Source organism: Diceros bicornis, chromosome 3 (assembly GCF_020826845.1).
Source record: "Diceros bicornis minor isolate mBicDic1 chromosome 3, mDicBic1.mat.cur, whole genome shotgun sequence".
In the NCBI taxonomy this organism is placed as follows: domain Eukaryota; kingdom Metazoa; phylum Chordata; class Mammalia; order Perissodactyla; family Rhinocerotidae; genus Diceros; species Diceros bicornis.
The window spans coordinates 71,309,814-71,330,500 of NC_080742.1; the positions used below are offsets into that span (position 1 = coordinate 71,309,814).

The following is a 20,687-nucleotide window of genomic DNA, read 5'->3' on the forward strand; positions in this document are numbered from 1 at the left end:
TGGCTCCCTCTCTTTTCTCCACCTACAGCTGAGTTCTCTTTCTCTAGTCATCCCGACAGGACACAATGGAGAATCTATAATACTTTATTAGTTTAGAGTGATTTAATTTGAAAATAATCAATAATTCTTCAAAAATGATTCTGAGGATTTTCAAGCTAATTTACACTGATCTCTTTCTGTTGGTTTTAACAAGGCTTTACCGTATTTGGCATTATTTTGGGGATTTAATTGATAATAGCTAATTAATCAATCTAAATTCAGAGGAGGAGTTAAGCTTGTTTGTGTCTTTTCTCTTCTTTATAAGTTAAAATATATATTTGAATTTATGAAGCTTTCTAAGAACAAATTTTTGTTAAAATAGACTTTTGTGGTGACTGGGTTTTATATTTGGACGTAATAATGCCTTTCAGTATGAAGTGAAGATTATATATGAAGTTTTGAGACAGGTTTAACACTGAATTTCCACTAAATATCTATGTGATTCAAATCACTGAGGGTTTTTGGAACTTTGGACTTATTTGACTCTGAGGTATGTTTATTGCTATTTTTTGGCAAAGCAAAATTTACAACTATCAAGTTATTTGTGCTACTCTATTTACCATAAGGACATAAATATTTCCTTTTATTCCTAACAAATATCATGGTTTTGAAATGTATCGAGGTTTTCAAAATATTCCCAAATATTTTGAAAATTTCTAAGGACAAGTTTTTATTTTATGCTATCTAATAAACCACTTTATTATCCTGGATTTGAATGTTGACTTACAGAGATTTGAGGGTAGGGTGTGGAGGGTGTAGACACTACTTCACATCTATACCCTGTGGGTTTTTTGGGTTTCCTTGATTTAGCATTTATGAATGCCTAACTCACTAGAATCTTTTTCATTTCTTTCAGGTAAACATATTACCAGAAGTGCAGCATCAGCTTTGCAGAAAGGAAGGATTATGTCAAATAATTAGAAGATTTCCAGGTAATCTTTAGTTCGCTTCTTTATGCATAAACCTGTGAGCTATGTGGGCTTCCTCAGCAGACACCACCTGACGAGATCTCAGATCAGCATATTGAGCTCCTTCGTCTTTCAATTCTACTACCACAGATCTTCCAGAATCCTCAAGGTTTTGCCAATGGAAAGACCTTGATAATAACGAAAATAAGCATGACATTGATATTCTTTCTTTTAGTTTTGCCTTCTAACTTTCTAGATGAATATTCCTTGTCTTCCTTTGTGTTTGTCTTTAAAACAATTGCTGCTTTATTTTGAAAGCAATTATTATAGTACTTCTCAGTTATATAAAACATGAGGTTTTTAAAAAATATATTTCTTCATGATTAATTGAATCTGACCCTAATATATTTGTTTCTTCTATCTGAAATCCTCTCAATTTGTCTGCATGTTTAAGACAGGATACTGAATGAGTAAATTCTATATCTTGACAATATTAGAAATTTGGGACAAAAAGTTACCATCTCCAGTTTCCTCATAGAGTCCCAGAGTGGGAAAAAACCATCAGATGGTATATGACTCCTCATAGAGGAAATTATAGCCTACTTTTAAAACCCATCAGTGAAAGGTTCCTCAAATTTCTTGTTTAAAACCCATTTGATATTTAATAGCTTATAGTCCTAGAAAGTATTTTACTATGTAATTAAAACTTGGATCTGCTTAGCTTTAATTCTGTTTTTTTTGGGGGGGTGTGTGTCCTAGTGGAATCAGAAACGTGATATCTTAACCCATCAGCTTTTCCATGGAGTTTCTACTTCCATGCAAACATAAACCACATTGGCATGTCTCATTATAAAGACTACAGTCCTCTGTCATTTACTAAGGATTAAAATAAAATAAAAACGAATCAGCAATTAAACTTTCAATTTAAGATACTCGTCCAAAATAAGTAAGTGGTATAAACTTGGTTCTGTAGTTATTGTTTTACTGCAATTGTAACTAACTCTATAATTTCTAACTTTTGTTTTGCTTTTGTAAACATCAGCTGGATAGTTTTTTATTTTATAAAAAAAGTAATGTTTTTGTGAGGAGCAGGTAAAATAATTATTTTCATTAATACATTATTGATAAGTATCTAGAAATCAGCTAAGACAATTTGAAAAAAATTTGTTTATATTTTGAACAGAACATACGTATTTTCAAGTATGTTTTTTGTTGCTATTTACAGTTCCACATTGTTGACTCAGAACATTAAGTTTCTTTAGCGTTAGAGTTAGCAGAATAGAATAATAAGAGTGAAAGCCTGTTTATAGCCAGAAGTGGATTACCAGTTTTAAAAATGGCCCAAACAACTATTACATAAGTTTGTATTTTATTTTTTGCTTCCATAAAATTATGAAGTTTTTTTCTATCTTCTTTTGCTTTAAACATTTTTTATTCTCAAGAACATCTATAAGTTTTAGACACATGCAGTCATTTCTCCACTCTGTCTAGTATGTCAATTTTCTGTTTATCTCTACGACTAACAAGATAGTTTTACGGAATATACACCCTTTTAAATGGAATTATTTCTCCTATCATGTTATCTTTCTCTGGCTGAAGATAATTTTCCTAGATGTGTAGCTTTAAAGGAATATGTCTCAGCATTATTTTGTGATTTAAGCTTTATAAATAATAGCTTTTGTTATAGACTTTTGCTATGAATATGTAGTTTATAATATAAACTCAGTATTCACGAGATTAAAAACATTTTATTTGTTGTGAATATTGAATATTTAATACTGAATACAGATCAGATAGCAACATGTCAGTATCTAAATATATAGTACTATTAAAAAGGTAAGATAGTAAAATTAAACATAATACTATATAATTAAGCCATTTTATTTAAAGCCACAATGGCCCAAGTCATTTCGAGCTGTGTTGCATTTGGAGGTAGGCAAAACACAAATTTTGAAACCAGACATTTTAGCTCTGCCACCTGTTAGCTATGTGACTTAACTTCACCGTGTTGTTGGATTTTGGTTTTGGTTTTTTAATCTATAAAGTGAGGATAATGAAACCCATTTCATAGATTTAATTTTTAAAATCAAGTAGACTCCATAGGTGTGTATATAATTGTGTATGTGTATAATTTAATTTGAATAAATAAAGAATATTATAAGTTATACCTAACATATAATGCTCAAAAAAATGGTAACTGGATGATCCTAGATTTGAAAAATCAAACAGCAGGCCTCGCAATACTCAATATTTCCTCTCTTTATATTATTGATTATTACTAGGATTTTATGTTTCTGTCAAAAACTGTGAATGGTCTGAGGTTTCACTCTACTTCCAAGCTCACAAGTCAGCCTGCCACAATTTCATGGGTTCTGGCAAAAGACACGAGACTTCTGGGTCAGAGACAAATGACTTGACAACAGCAACAGCGGTAGGCAGACTATCAGCATTTGCACCTGTTCACTGAATCTCAGTTCCCACAGGGTGACGTGAAGAGGGCTAAGTGACACTTGTATACTTAGTGGTTTTTAGTTCAACAGAGGAACTCTGAGCTTAGGAGTTTGAATATTTTATAACGGGCAGTGCGCATGTCTGTCCTTTGCCCCAAAGGGAGATGTCATTTTTGTTACACTGAACAAAACCTTCTCTTTGCTCTGGAGTGAGACACCATCTCTATCTTTCAAGGTTATCTGGTATATAAATACCTTTGAAAAGATAGTCAGAACAAAGATGGTCAGTGCCTTTGTCTGCAAAATGTGCAGAATTGTAAAAAATGCACGAGGAAGTGTCTCTCTACAGTTTCAGAGAAGAATACCTGACAAGTTCTAGTTCTGAAGCTTAATCAGTGTATAATTCTGAGCAAGATTTAAAGCCTAATTATGCTTTAGTTTTCTTATCTATAAAAATGCATTTGGCAGTCATCAATAATGCTGAGATTCCATGATTCCACTGTGCCTTTTTCCCATACAGACATGCTGTCCCAGGTTTTATCTTAAGCCGTAGGTAGAGACAAGGATGCTAAGAAAGGAGGGATGATCATACTGGTAAATGTGTTGGGACCTTGCAAGTGTGGCAGGACAAACAGAGTTTGGGCGAGATGTAAAGGAATGTTTGAAGACAGCATGTGAGACTAACACGGTCTGTTCTGTTCCACAGCCAAACAGAGCGTACCTGCCATTAGACTTGGGACTCACATTGAAAGGAACAAATTCGTGCAATTTTACTGGCTAGCACAAAGATTTATTTTTTTATCTTGCCATTTAATGCTTTGCCTTTTGAAAAAAGTTTCATAATTTTTACTTGGCCCAAACTTGTTGCCAGTGTTTTTTGTTGCTTTTTATTAAGTTTGGTTTTTTGATAAAAAAAAAATTTCTTTTCCATATTTGAAATATAAGTACAAATCAAAACATCAGAGAACTGTTTTACTTGGGTTGTGAGTTGTTGTTTTTGTTCTTTTTTATTCAGCATCACTATCCAAGAAGTCCTAGTTAGGAGTGTGCCAAACTTTTGACTATTGCTCATTCTTTCCATAGTTTTATCTTAGCTCTGAGCACTAGCCTTCACGTGAAGTTTGAAATGTACCCAGACTTGTACTCAAAGATAGTATTTTGAACATTTTGGCATCTAGGTCCTCATTTTTTTAGTAACATGGCAGTACATAAAGAAAAATGAGGACAATAAATAAAATTAATATCTTTCATTGTATCTAAACAAGACTGGACTTTAAAAAATTACAGATATTTACTACCAAATATAAAATATAGCTTTAAAATAACATAATTGAAATTATTTTTTAAACATTGACCAATAATAGTTATTTATATCACGTGGAACTGATGATTGTTTTTAATATTCCAGGTCTACAAATTCCTATGTAGCATATGATATCAGTGAAACGTTGTCAGGGAATCAGGTAGCCTCGGTTGAATTTAAACAAAGCAACCAGGAAATTGTCAGTGCTTAATACGATTTGAGTATTTTTATTGCTTTCATTTTTTTCCTCCCCTCTGCTACAACTTGGAGGAATGTTCTCCTTCAAACAGGAGTTCAAGAAATGGGAACATTCCTAGTATTAAAAAAGATTGGAGACTTATCTGTAGGAGGCCATCAGACAGACTTTCAGAGAAGACCAAAGTTTGCTTGTTCTCTGTGCTCTCAAGTGCTGACACCCCCGCTCTGTGTCTTCTGTGTGCACCTTCATGCTTCTATTTTTGCAAGCACTTCCACTTCCTGTCTCACACATGATTATATCCTTTATGCAAAACATTCTTTCCCCAAGTAAAACTCTCATCTCTGTAGTATGACTGACTTCAGCTAGGTGATAGCAGAGACTAAGCTGATGGAACTAATTCTGACTAAATTACACCCTCACCCTAGTCATAAGCCTCTTAGATATATTTGCATTTTTATCAAAGAAGCTTGAAAACCCAGAGAATTTCTAATTGGTAGAACTTCTGGAAGTACATTCAAATTCCCATTCAGTTCACCAGCAAGCCATCCACTCCCAAAGCTTACCAAATGCATCTACTTTTCTACATCTCTACCATAACCAGCCAGTCCAAGTCAACATTCTCTCATACCCTTTCCATTTCCTTTCTTGCCCCTGAAAAATCCAGTCTGTTATGGAGACTGCAGCCAGAGTAATCTTTCCTCCCTTTTCTTTCATAAATAAAACAAGTTTATTAGGTCTGCTCACAGCAATCTGCCTAGGGACAAAACAGTGAGGCCCAGGTAACCAGATATCTGATGCTCTGACTTGATCCAGGGATAGATTTTATCTAGAACAGAAGTCACAGACTCAAATGTTTACATGGGCCTGGTGTGTGTCATAACAAACTCATAACAAATTCAGAAGCTTGCGAGGCCAGATAATCTGCATGTTTCGGTATTTGGCCTGCCGTCAAATTTATAGACTCTTTAACATAAGCCATTTGGTCTCCAAAAAGAGAAGAGGAGTTGAAGACATAGGAAAGTACAAGGCAGTACCATGTGGCATCACCCAGATACACCTCAGCTATGTTGCAATGTTGGAAACTTAAAGAAAGTTCTCTCATGTTTCTTATCCCTGTAAAACTCAGTTACCACTAAGATTCAGATCCTGCCTCCTTATCCCCATACATCTCCGTGCTCCTTCCCCTTAGCACACCTTTGCACTTCCCTAAACCCTTGGTAATTCCAGCTACCATTTCCCTCACAAAATAATAACTTTGCTAACCCCTGAGGACAATGAAGCTGGGTTTTCTACTAAAACCTTAATCTCTGGAGTTGGGAGGGATTGCCAACATCTCTTTACACTTCTCACTATCATCTACCAACTATCCTGATCATTCAACGTTTTCAATAAGAAAATTATCACCTGGGTTAACTTCTTCCTCTCCACTTCACATCTGCCGTCATTCTTGTCAAAATGACGTCTGCACAGATGACCTTTCACCATCCTAACCTCACAGCTCTTTGATCTCATCAAATCCATGGCCTTCATTTCTCATCAACTCCAGCCTCCCACTTCTGTAGCCTTGCTCAGTAACTTGCATCACGCAGAACTACTCTATCTCTGAAAGCTTCAACTAATTCAGCATTTTATAATCACAGTCTTTCTGGCTTCTTCACTCCTTCAATGCCACTGAGCCTGAAACCTCAGATGACACTTTGGCACTCTTAATTCTGCTACTTTCTCCAAATCCGTCAGCCACTTTCAGTCATGACGTCTTTCCTACCAAGCCTGGACCACTTAGTCTGCCACTTGCAGTATTTCTGTCCGAGCACCTGCAACATTCCTATTTTTCTTCCACACCAGCCCTTAAGCCATGAATTATAGAAAAAAAATACTACAGTCTTATTTCTCTGCTTCTACACAAAAAACACTGGGGAAAATCACACAGGTTTGCTGTTCTCTCTTCCAAGGATGTCTTCCTCACGTGCTAAAAGGGAAAAAAAAATCATACTACTCCTGTATTGTCAGCTCTACCACCACCAATAACATAACTGACTAGTGGCCCCTGAAGCAACTTCTCCTAATTTCTCTGTAAAATACTTATGAAAACACATATATAAAATAATTTAAGAAACTACTCCTAGCACTCGCATTATAGAAGAATATAGGAGGAATTTCCATGCATTCTAAGGCTGATAGAAGTGGAATGTGCTGATGGTTTGGATGTGGTTTGTAATAGAATGTCTCTCTACAGTTTTAGCCAGCCATCAGGTGGGCTAGAAGACAAGTTAGACACCAGGAAGTGGAGCTTAATTTTTCATTCAACTGTAGGTTTCAGAAAAGTCAAGTGGTGAGCCAAGGACACATTCCTTCCAAAATGAGCACATAGTAGTCCCTCCTTATCCACAGTTTCTCTTTCCATGGTTTCAGTTACCTGCTGTCAACCATGCTCTGAAAATATTAAATGGAAAATTCCAGAAATAATTCATAAGTTTTAAATTGCATGCCATTCTGAGTAGCATGATGAAATTTTGAGCTGTCTTCTTTCATCCTGCTCTGGATGTGAATCATGTCTTTGTCCCGCATATCCATGCTATATACGCTACCTGCCTGTTAGTCATCTAGTAGCCATCTTAGTTATCAGATCCACTGTAGTGGTATTGCAGTGCCTGTGTTCATGTAACCCTTGTTTTACTTAATAATGGCCCCAAAGTGCAAGAGTAGGGATGCTGGCAATTCGGATATGCCAAAGAGAAGCCGTAAAGTACTTCCTTTTGGTGAAAAGGTGAAAGTTTTCGACTTAATAAGGAAAAGAAAAAAGTTGTATGCTGAGGTCTACAGTAACTTTTATTACAGTATATTGTTATAATTGTTCTATTTTATTATTAGTTATTGTTAATCTCTTGCAGTGCCTAATTTATAAATTAAACTTTATCATAGGTGGGTATGTATAGGAAAAAATTAGTCTATATAGGGTTTGGCACTATCTGCAGTTTCAGGCATCCCCTGGGGGTCTTGAAACGTATCCCCCATGGCCAAGGGGGAATACTGCATTGTTTTTAAAATAAAGACAATATAAAGAAGAAAATAAATATCCTGAATTCACAAACCCAGAGATAATTACTAAGAACTTTTTTGTGTTTGTATTTCGTATTGAAAATGTAAACTATTGTTACTCAAGAGTGTCTTCTGAGTGAAATCTCTGATTTGCTGAGATAGATTTATACTCTCCTTCCTCTGTGTTCCTACTGTAGCTTGTGAAATCCTTCATTATAGCCAAGTCACAGTGTATCTTAGTTGTATTTGTATGTGTTTGTCTCCCCACGAGAACTGAGACTCCTTAAGGACAGGACCTTATTTTCATTTCTCAAGTTCAGTGCATGGTCATAGTTCCTGGTATATAATAGTCACTCTAATGCTTTTAAATGAAAGACTGGAGAGGATGCTAGTGAAGGGGGTTAGAGTTGTGGAAGGGAAGCCCTGCCAATCATCAGGGGGTCTTGGCAATGTTTGGACTGAGTTATCCATTTATCCATTACGAGCGCAGTGTTGACTTGGTACTATGGGGCACAGAACAGGGGCAGGAGAAGTAGAAAATACTGTGTCCTTCCTCCAAGACATACTTACTCATTTTGAGTAAAAAGGTATTTGCATCTATGAAAGAACTAGAGAGCTGTTATAATATTACACATACACAAGGCAGAAAGATATCAATAAATTACATAGTGTAGTACCAACTTCTGGGTGATTACCACTGCAGCCAAGAGACTCATCACCTTATTGCTGTCTAAGAGGACAAGCTTAACACTTTCTCATGTTGTTGGTTGTTCCTCATTCATGCAGGCTGGACAGGGACATGTACTTCCCTTAGGCAGGCTCATATTTTTGCACCATTTCAACCTAAAAGTCTTTAAATATTTGTTCACCATTTTTTTAGAGGAGAAGCTAAGTGCTGACTGCCAGAAGGATGGGGTAGGAAGACAATGGTGGGAGTTCTCTCTCTTTACTTATCCAATAATGTTTTAGTACTTCTTATAGATTAGCTCTCTAGGCAGTTTTCTTCATCTTAATGGTTCTGCATTCAGGGAAGAGAAAATAAATCCAACACTTCTTGCTGACTGTTGTGCTTCAGCACTTTTTCTCCATGGATTCTGTGAAAGAAAGTGAAAGTGTCTGAGATATGGCCAAAAAACCTAAATCAGAAAGAAAGAGCATTGATCTAGATTGCAGTGGATGTTAGGTGGATTGTTTTTCTTTTTTAAGCTCTAAACCTTAAAAAAATCTCAGAAGCCCTATTTAACAAAGAAATGGAATTGCTTTGATCAATAACAGGTAGGATCCTGCCCTCTGCATCCTTTCCTTTGCTTTCTTTTCTTCCTGCTGGTGGCGCCTGGAAGCAACTTCCTGACGCCTGCCGGACCCCCATGAAGCTCGAGAGAATTCAGTCTGGGAATCACCACTCTGGATAAGGAACTCTAGAACTGACAGAGTTAACAACAGTCATTGGGGGTAGAAAATACTTTCGTGATTCTCTCTATTTATCAAGCATGAAAGTTAGTAGAAATGTTCTTCTCTTTCCTTCCTGCATCCTGTTTAGGTTTTTGGCCACCCATGAGAAGGAAGTTAATGAAAATAGAAGTCAAATTTTAAAAATGATCAAACATGCATTTTAAAAATTCGTTTTACCTTTCTCTTTTATTATATCATTATTACACTAGTAAGATACATTCATTATGAAAAGAACAGAAAATACAGATAAACAAAAACAAGAAAATATAAATTTAGTGAAATTACATAATTTTCCATACGTTTCCTATTAATGTGTAATTTTTACCTAGTAGAGGACTGTGCACTTCAAAGTGAACAAATTATGGCATATATATCAGTGGAAAACTGTGAAGACATTAAAAATGATGGAGATCTACATTTATTGGCACAGAAAAATATTCACACCATATTGTTGAGTTAAAAAGAAGAGTAATCACGATATATATATTATATATAATATATTTTATATTATTATATATTTTGTCTATTTATACGATATCTATGTAACACGTATATTAACAATAAGTTTTGTTTTAAAAATATATATTTACATATATACATACATATATTAATTCATTTAGTACTCACAATGTCTCCATGAGGGAGATATCATTATTATTCCTATTTTACTCATGTGTAGAGAAATTAGGTAAATTTTCCAGGTTCACACATCTGAAAAACGGTATCTGCACTTAGGCAGTGTGAGTCTGGAGCCTGCTTTCTTAACCACTTCACTCCGCCAAACTCCTCAGGGTGGTATTCAAGGCCCCGCATAGGCTGAGGCAGTCTACATTTCTCCCTGGTTCTCCCACCCCAGCTCTCTGCTCCCTTCACTGTCCCTTTAACAGATGCTTTATTACCCTCTCCTCTTCCTGCCTTCATCCTAATGACCTCATTTAACTTGATCATGTCTTTAAAGACCTTTTTTCCAAATACAGCACATTCTGAGGTAGTAGGGGTTAGGATTTCAACATATGAATTTTGAGGGGACACAATTCAGCCCATAACAGCCAGGGAGGGCTGGAGGAGGCAGGGAAATGTGATTGGCAGTTCCACCAGATCCATATGGAGAGCGGAGAACAGACCCCCAAAACAAGAAAAAAATATTGGGCATACAGAAACAATAGATGTCTATTATTATAGATATTTGATAAATATTTATTGATTAGTTATGATAAAGTCCATGGAATTATTTAGGCAGAACTAGCCCCCCTCTTCCCAAAATCATTTTAAAGTAAGGGAGTATTTAGCTTTCCTTATCTTCAACACCAAGAGCTCAATACTGTGCACTGGCTACGCAAGCCTGCTGGTCTAGCTGTGGATTTGCCTCTCTGTGCCATACATGGTTCTTACTTCCTGCCTTTAACTGCAATTCTCACATGTTCTCAGACCTTGCCTCTGCTCTCCAGAGCTAGCTAATCTGAAAAATTAATTAGTACTGCTATACTTTCCTCTCTGAAATGTACACTTTTTTTCACAGAACATGAATGAATAATGAATGAATTCAACCCAAATGAATAATTCTATTGATGAGAATTTTAGACACCATTGCAGACCAGTCAGAACGTCATGGAAACTGTTGAATCATGCAAATGCAGTGATCACCTACACAATCTGACCTATCCATAAAATTCACCATTCTGCCTGTAAGCCATCAATCTCTAAATTAACTAATCACAGCCAAAACCAAATGGAGATTTTGGGAAAATGATAGCCTAGCCTTGCTTCATTTCCTTGAAAATGGGGAAAAAATATCTGCTGCTTACTCTAGCTTGGTAGTTGGAAACTACATAATTTTTCCTTCCACTTGGCATTTCTTAAAAACTAAGAAACAAGCTTGTCAATGTGCCTGTGCTATTTACTGTGTAGTTCTTCGTGCCTGGTCACTGGCAAGACAGGCGGGAATGTCAGTGGTGGCTGTAGCATTGGGATATGTGGATGGGTACGAGCTTTAGGAGACTCGCTGTTTCTTCTTGGCTTTGGGAAGAAGCCAAACCAAGCTCTCTGACCCAAAGGTGTCTCTGGCTCTTGTGTTGCTCAGGACTTTATACTTTGCACATTTGGCATCAGACCAGTTTGAAAGGGACAGCGTGTCCATTTTCCAGTAAACATTTGGCAGCTCATTGACATCTCTGAAGTTGTGCTCAAGACTGACCAGCTGAGGGAGCTCATTAATCCCTCCGCTCTATGGTAGGGCAAATTTAAAGGGTTCTGATTTTTTAAACTTGAACTGGCTTGGTAAAGCTTTACATTTCTGATTTGTGACCTCTATACCTCCTGCCATCATGTAGATATATTTATTTATTTCACTTAGAGAGTTTGTTACCTTGTGCCAGACACTGTTACATACTGGGGCAGCATTACGCAGCACACTTATAATATATATGATTCTGCTTGTTAATTCTGATTTTCAACAGACCATAAAGGAAGGAGTGATAAGAGTGATATTCACTTTTCTTGTCTTAATCTCTCCAGCAGGCCCCTATTCATTTATTTTGATGATAAACATAGGCGAGTAGCATTGCGTCTAAATAATGCCAAAACAACTTGTTAAAACATGAAGAACTTCAGACAATGAAACTGGGTTTCTTTGCATTACATAATAAAAACTCAGTTAACTATATTTGTACTTCATGGATTTGGTTATCATGTTTACCCAGCCTGCATCTATTAATCAATAGTTTATTCCTAGCTATGTGTAGATGCATTCCATGACTCAATATGTAGCCCGCTAAAATAGACTATCCTACACTTGTTTGCATTTTCCGCCACAAATACATCACCCAAGCAGTGATTGTGATATTTCCCCCATATCAATTCTTCCTGAGCCACTGTATTTGCAACAGAAATATTAGCAGTGAACCTGTAGTCTTGATAAGATGTCTGAAAAATGTAACTTGCTTCTAAATAGATGAAAAAGTTCTTCATGTGGCCAAACTTTTTATTTTCGAGCCATTGGGGGCTGCACTATTTGAGGATTATAAAGGCTATGTTAAGAAAGGTGCAGAACAAAATCAGGTTCTAGGATTTAGCTGCTGAAGTGGTGAAAATTCATCCTGAAACTTAACATGCTTGTTTTGCTTTGTGAGTAAACTCAGTGAGAACTATACTATAATTTTGATTCATTTGTGTATGCATTTTTAAATCTATTCATTATATATTATATCTATATTCTATCTATCTATCTATCTATCTATCTATCTATCTATCTATCTATCTATCTATCTATCTCTCTGTCTATCTATCAAAAGAGTTTGGTGTTGGAGGATATAGTGTGTTGAACTTCAAGATAATCTCTCTCCCAGTTCCCCTCCTTCTATCTAGAGATAGATATTGAACAACAACAAAAAATTACAAGCATTATAAAAGAAAAACAGTGTAAATTTTCAGTGCTTATGGCTTTTCATTCATTTCATGGAAGTCCAGGACCATGAACTGACTTTTAATTTTCAAGTTATCACCATTATTAGAAAATATAAGCCCACTAAAGTGATGCATTAACTGTAATGCGTGCAACTTCATAAAGTGTATGTTATATGACACATTATTCATGGGAAGATGATGCTTGTTATGACTAGTCTCTTGAACTTCTCATTGTAACCATAATAATTAATAATACAATTTATTAGGACCACACATTTTAACAGGCATTTAGTGTCTTCCAGACTTACACATCTTGTTGAAAAATATATTGATAAAGACCCCAAATGAGAGTTGAAGCAAGCTATAAACAAAGTGGAATACATTCATTTCCCTAAATAAAATCTTAGAATCCTTCACTGGTAGTTGAAGTTGTGATTAGAAAGGATACATATCTTGGCAGAAGTATAATTAACTGAATGAATAGGATAGCTTTGGAAGATGTTTTACTCTTTGATGATTGGTTGGGCGTTTCTGTCTGGGAAAGAAACATAGACTCTATTATATAGTAAACCCAATTCAAATCCTGTGGTTCATGGCATCAATAACTTTTGAGACTATTTTCTTTAAACTTCTCTTAGCACCATCTAATGGTAAAGTATGGAACTTTTTCTTTTCTTCTGAGTCATTTTCATTAATGACATCATAGAGTCATAGCAGCCATATGATCCCAGTGTTGATAGTCATTTCACAAGAAAATGTGTAGCATATCAAAGTGTCATCTTACCCTCAAAGGACAAGAGTAGGTAATATCCACATTAACTGAGAGAGCCTTCAAAAGGCCCGTCTTGCCTCACCCATTTCTGAGCAGCTGTAAGAAAGTATCTACCGATACAAATTCTTACCTGAGAGGTTAGAAGAATTCTAACTTCCTACCTAGTGGAGGCAGAAGTGAGGAATCCTGTGGTCCAGGTACGGGGAGACCTGAATTCTAGTTCCACCCAGCTACTAACTACAGTTATATGACTCTGGGAAAAGTATTTAGTCCATTTGTGCCTCTTTCCTAGACTTTTAAAATAGGAACAATGAGACTGACCATTCTTTCCTCATAGAGTTGTCATGAGGAATATAAAAGAATGTGTGTTGTAAATCTATAAAAGTAATACTTAAGGCATTGTTTCTATATTATTCAAAATATCCATGAATTGATTTGGAGAGGAAAATTGAATGAAGTTTTCAGTTTTCCACATTGAAATAAAACTGTTATGAGAATAAATATTGTTCTTTTTGGAGGCATTCTGATATAGAAAGAGACAGGCAAGTCTTACCCAGAGTTAGAGGTTGAGTACACACAGTCATCAAACAGAATTAGAACTAGTTTTGCTTTGTTTTATAGATAATTACAGTGGGGCTTCATGATTTATGCCACATGATTTGTTTTATAGATAAATTACCCTAAAATAATAACAAGAGGTAATGTTAACTTTTTCACTTATTGTATGTCAGACACTGTGTCAAGCACTTTTTATTCTTTTAGCCTTCTATAAACATCTTATTATTTTAGCCTTCTATAGCCATCTATGGGCCGGGTACTGTCATGCCTTCTTTAGATAAAGAAATGGAAACTCCAAGAACCTCTGGGCTACATAGCTGGAAAGAAGCAGCTCCATATCTCAATTCTATACTATATCTGTTATAATAAGCTTGAGCCACTATATTGTATTTTAAGCCTGTCTTCTTTTTTTTTATAAATATTTATTTATTTTTTTGGTGAGGAAGATCAGCCCTGAGCTAACATCCATGCTAATCCTCCTCTTTTTGCTGAGGAAGACTGGCTCTGAGCTAACATCTATTGCCAATCCTCCTCCTTTTTTTCCCCAAAGCCCCAGGATATAGTTGTATGTCATAGTTGCACATCCTTCTAGTTGCTGTATGTGGGACGCGGCCTCAGCATGGCCGGAGAAGCAGTGTGTCGGTGCGTGCCCGGGATCCGAACCCCGGCCGCCGGTAGCGGAGCGCGCGCGCTTAACTGCTAAGCCACGGGGCCGGCCCTGAGTCTGTCTTATAATGCAAGAAAAGAAAGCCTAATACTTGGGCCTAATGAGAAATTTAACTTATTTACCCATTTATTATTATTATTATAATTATAATTCATCAACTAAAATGATCTTTGTGATTTCTTATTTATCATGGTATTTACATATAAGCAGATGTTAAATGAATTTGCTGCAGGCAGAAAATTCTTGTTTTGTTTCCGTCTTTTGATAGGCAACTCAGTAACAGATGGGAATTGCCAGCCCTGGGTAGTCAGAAGCTCAGGTCCTCTGCGCTCACTGACACTCTCTCTCTTGAGAGTCTTCTTGACCTTTCTTCTGTTACCTCTTTTCTCATATTCCCGCTCTAGGCTCAGCTCTCCAAATTGTCTGCAACCTTTCTAGGCAAAGTGGAAAATTTGCTGTGACAAACCTCATACTGCAGCCATAGGCCCGGAGGTAGGGGTGACTCAGATGTGGCTGTAGCCCCATTCTGGGGCTCTGGAATGACAGTGACCTTCCCAGGCCACTTGGAAGGGCCAAGTCTTAGTTATCCTGGTTTTTTGAAGCTGCTCTTCTGACTTCCATAGTAGGGTTTTTAGAAATCACTGATTGTGCTGCCAAACTGGTTTATAAAGTACTGATCTGGGGACATGGATTAATAAATGTAAATAGAACCAAATTATGTTTTGTGGGAAATATATGATTTCTGTGGAATTAATGGTTCTCGAAAATTATGCTCAGAATGAGTAATTGCTTTGACCTGATTGCACATCTGCTGTTGGATAGTGGCTAGGTGCAGACTGAGCCAGGCTGCATGTGTGTGAATCCCATCCTGGCCACTGAATAGTCCAGTGTGCTTGGGCAAGTTTCGTACCTTCTCTGTGCTTCAGTTTTCTGTGTACAATGTAGGGATGATAATGACTTTATCCCCTAGGATTGCTGAGACGATAGAATGAGTTAATACATTTAAAGTGCTTGGAACAATGCCTTGCACAGAGCGAGCAGGCCACAGTTGTTAAGTATTATGATTGAGGCTTCACTGAATATTTCCATAAATATTGGTTGATAGTTACTGACTACTACTTTTATCTAGTTTAGTGAGACCCATGTTTTTCAGGATTCACTAACCTGGGCATAAAACTAGGATGTTAAAATGGTCACCAGAATATTGCTTTGCCTCTACCTGCATTCACTATCTTAGGGTCCTTCACCTCAAAGTCCTGCCACCAATCACTTTTGGGTCATCCTAAAGCAATATTCCCATTCCTAAAAGACCCCACATTCTCTTTTATTAACAAATATATTTATTGACCTCTGGTTGATCTGGAAGGAAATATTTATAACTTACCTACACACATAATTTCGACAAAGCAGTATAATGCCCTAACATTAATATAAAGGACAAATATAAAAGAAAAGTACTTTATAATGATTTGTAATTCAATATGTAAATGTTTAGGCATAAGGACACCATAGGGTGTAATGAAATAGTCAAATGCTCCCACTTATATTTTGAATCACTGTGAATTGACAGCTACAGATTCAGATTGGTGCAGTTGTATTGTAGGGAAACCAAGGTTCCATGGGTCACATTGCTTTTGGTGATGTGCCTTTCCTAAATTATGAACAACTCTTGCGAAAGTCATAAACAAAGCGATGGTGCCCTTGCTTGACCACAGATTTGCATTCCTGCAAAATTAAATGTATATTAAAACAGGGTAAAATGCTGAGAGTTTATAAGTAAAATGGAATCAAGCTCTAGGTTCAAATAATTACCAATAGGATTTTCACCCACATGTCCAGTGAGATGTTCAAAAGTGCTGTGGGATGGGGGACAATTTGTTGTTGTGGGCAGGGTGATAGTGCTATGTGCACTGGCCAACTGTTCTAACAGATGCTGGACTTTACACCTTAACCAATGCATTCCACATGAACATCAGCATTAACCTACGCAAGGCAGAAATCTAGCGTTTATGACCCTCATCTGTTAAATTTCGGTAGCATTCTTAATCATTGTGATGCCCTCAAAAGCGCTTTGTCTTGGAGGGTTTATCCTATGTGTTCATGAACACAATCCTCCTGTATTTGATACCATGTCCACCATTTATTCCACTTCTGCTCTGGTGCCCTGTGGTCGTCTGTGGCTGATGTACATCCCTGGTCACGGCCACCAAAGGCGCTCTGCCACTGGAGCCCCACGTGGCAGGGCTGCTGCTGCTGTGCCTGTCATTGTCTGTGCTGAGGTGCCAAGCCCAGCGTCAGGGATACTGAGTTTCATGCTGTGCCTGCTTCTCCTGCAGCTGCTGCTGATACTGTTGGTGCCATGTCCCATTGTACCTGTCACGGTTTTGCCCATGGGCTGGAAGTCCCTTAGTGTTCTCTGAAGCCTGAATAAGTCAAAACTAAATTGATTTCCTCACGGCAGTAGTCAAAATCTTTCTTTATGTTCTAATTTTTCTCTATGGCATGTAATATTATACTCTCAACCTCTCACAGGTAATTTGAAAAACTATATATTTTTAGTGTTGTTTTAGCTTCTGACCTAACACCTGGAGTGGAAGTAGAGCTTATGGAATATAGTACCAATGTACTGAAAGCTGCCCTCCTCTTTCATGTCATCCTGTTATCCTTGGACTTCTCCCCGATCCATCTTTTTATTTTTTTAGGATAGATTCCTTACTATTAGGCCTCACCCGCAGTTCTCCCAGTCAAGGCCAGGCACAGTGAACTCCTAGTTGAACATGGATTAATTTCACACTAAAACTCTACTCCACTGGTAAATAATAACCAGATAGCATTCTTGTCATGTCTCATGGAAGATAGAGTTTAAAAGAACAACAACAAAAAATAGGCGTCTTTTCTTTATTTTCCTATTTTTGAGGGCTGTGATGGCAGTGTTTAGTATTGTTGAGTTCTAACAATGTCACAACTGGACCTGAACTGTTTCTCCTGAACAGAATATGGAAATAAGGCTTTATTTATCCCTCAAATAGAAAGCCATAACTATTTATATTCTTGTGTTCCAAATATTGCAGAAGCATGAAAGTTTACTTTGAATCTAAATACAGAATTAAGAAGAAAAGGAGAAAGATTACACAGTTAAGTAAACTGCTTATGCCTAATTTATCTTTTTCAGTTCAGTATTTTGTAATGTTTCTGTTTCTAGATTCCTTCTCAGTCCTGTGTAGGTCAGTCAACAGTCAATTTTAGAAGAGCTTGTGTCATTTAAGGGAAAGAACTTTAAACTATATTCATCGCAGGCTATAAAAAGCAAAGATACCACCCACAAAGTGGTATTTAAAATTTTCCAGTTACATGATTTATTGGTAAATCTACACATGTGTTGTGCCGAGAGCAAAATGAGCAATGTACCAGGTGTGCTCTGAGTTTTTAATTAAGGGAAATTTTACCTATCAGACAGATTTCAATAGGACGTTTTGCCGTTTATAAGCTATTGAAACATTTTAAGCTCTTGGTGGGTGAAAAGCCCTTAATTATATAGAATATGGCTCATGGGGGGAAACAAAGCTGAACCACAACCAAAAACCTAGTCTTATGTCAATTGGAAATTGGAAAATTTCTAGTCAGAAACATGTGCCCTAATGTCAACTCGAGCTTCTGGGACTAATGGATATTGTGAATGTTTTAATTGATTTGATAAATAAAAGCCAGATTTGGGGGAAGGAAGAAAATGCTAAGTAAAGAGCAACATTCTCTGAGAAATCATCGGTAGTGGCAAGTTGGAAACTAATTTTTCACTCTAGATCCATGAAATTGAATGAACACTCTTGAGTTCAACATTTCTCCTAATAGAAACTTCATGTACTTTTTCTCTAAATCTGATTTTGCTCACCTGCCAGTGGCCCTGCTTCCCTCACAGTGGAGCACCCCAGCAGCCAACCCAGGCAATGGGACCTGACCTCGGCCACAGGGTACTGAGCCAGGCATGGCAGGGTTAGCAAAAATGGACGCTTTGAGAGAAAGCTGCACATTATGTTGTGTTAAGCAAACAAATATAAAAATTAATACACCTCCTCCAACAACAACAGGACTAATTCCAAAGCCTTGAGAAATAGTTTAAATTTTTTAATAAGTTCTTTTTTTTGAGTGAGGGATCATTGATGACAAAATGGCAGCAAAGAGGAAATTAGCCTTACTCAACACACCATAAAATTGCAACCAAATTGTGTTTATATAACCCTCTTCTCTCCTTAGGCAACCTCCTCTAGCTCACCATCCTGTGCAACCTCTCTCCTCACTGGCCTCTTTGTATACTCTCCTCTCTCCCACTCACTTACATAGACTGAAAAATCAATTATTTCTTCCTAGTACTCCAAACAACATAACAAAGACTTGGTTCCCAAATAAGCATGAATCATTCTTTCTTGGAGAGAAAATGAGGAGGGGGAAACCTGTACTTTGGTATTTTTTCACTGTTACCCAATATTTTCCCTTTTTGACTTAAAGCAAGCTGGAATTCTTTCCACTACTTAACATCCCCAGCTTTTTAATTCAGCTTCCATTGGCTGGGTCTACAGAGACAAACTGTAGCAGGGACTTTGAATGGTTAACTAATGACTTTGAACCCCTGAGTGATGCTAGAGCTCACAGCAGTGACTCCACATCCCTAATTAATTGAAAATGACTCGGACAATATTGGGTGCCACAAAATTAATTTCCCTAAGACATTTAATGTATTTGATAACAAATAGCAAGATATAAATGACTTGTTATCCGCCATCCACCTATTTCAAGGCGTCTAAGCAATAGCTTGGAGTTGGAAGTTCGTATAGGGTTGCTGCACAGGGACATACAAACAAGTAGTGTTAACTGACATGATGTGCTGATGTTAAAACTCTAAAGCCTGAGTTAGAGTGTGTTAAATCCCTGGAAAATAATTCATATATATATATTAGGTATATTTATTATATGTATTAAAAGCATCTTGGCAGTACAAAAGATGAGAGATGTGTGAAGGAAATATGGAGACTATCCTTGTAGAAAATAGTCATTTGAATTTAGTATCTTGATCAAAATTATACCTGGAGAAGAGACAGATTAACTTCAGAGGTTAAAATCTGGGCAAGAATACGAAAAAAATTCAAAATTTTAATGACCTAATTAACATCTTTAAAGACCAGTAATTATTTAGCACTTCTGATATGAAGACTCTGTCCCTTTTGGCTCAATTAATTGGCTAATTCTTTACTCATTTACAAGATATAAAATGGGCCAAATGTACCTAGAGAATGGCTGGCTTACTAGCTAAGGTTGAAAACTGAGACACCATTTCAGAAACTCTTGTCAGGTTCTGCCTGGTTTCTGACCCTCACCCTTGGTGTCCTCATCTATTAGGAGTGGATTCCTGCGTTATAAAGTCGCTCAGCCCAGCCTGACCTCCACAGACTCCAATCATTTTGCTGGTCAATTGGAGAGAAAGAACTTAAGGACAAAATTGTTCTGTAGGAATGTTTGATCAGTGTCCTAACCAAAAATCTTTTCTGACAGATTTCCATGTTCCTGATCTATTTCTGGCATTTGAATCTCTGGCCTTCATTAGATTTCATTTTGGCAGTTGGCTCTAGTCTCTGCATGTTCTATAATCTTGTCTCACTCTCTGAGTCAGATATTATGAAAATCTTGATATTTCAAATATGCACTTAGTTTACATATAATATATTTACTTGTAAATACTATAGAAGTAGAGAAGCAAATTGACAGTAATACCATGCACATTTTATTATACCAAAAATTTAGGGTAAATATTGAAGATTGAGTTGGTCTATGAAGTTGCCATTAAAGAAGAGATATGTTAATGTATGATTTCATTGAAAATAAGAGCAATGACCCTCAGTGTTCATG

General features: G+C 36.8%; 1 protein-coding gene across 1 annotated transcript in view; it reads left to right on the forward strand.

The window, feature by feature from the left end:
• The window catches only part of CPED1 (cadherin like and PC-esterase domain containing 1), a 266,766-nt gene that overhangs the window by 58,666 nt on the left and 187,413 nt on the right, over positions 1-20,687 (forward strand). Inside the window, exon 5 of the mRNA XM_058529011.1 lies at positions 896-971. Within this exon, the coding sequence (XP_058384994.1) occupies positions 896-971 (76 nt within the window). The remainder of the gene's footprint in view (positions 1-895; positions 972-20,687) is intronic.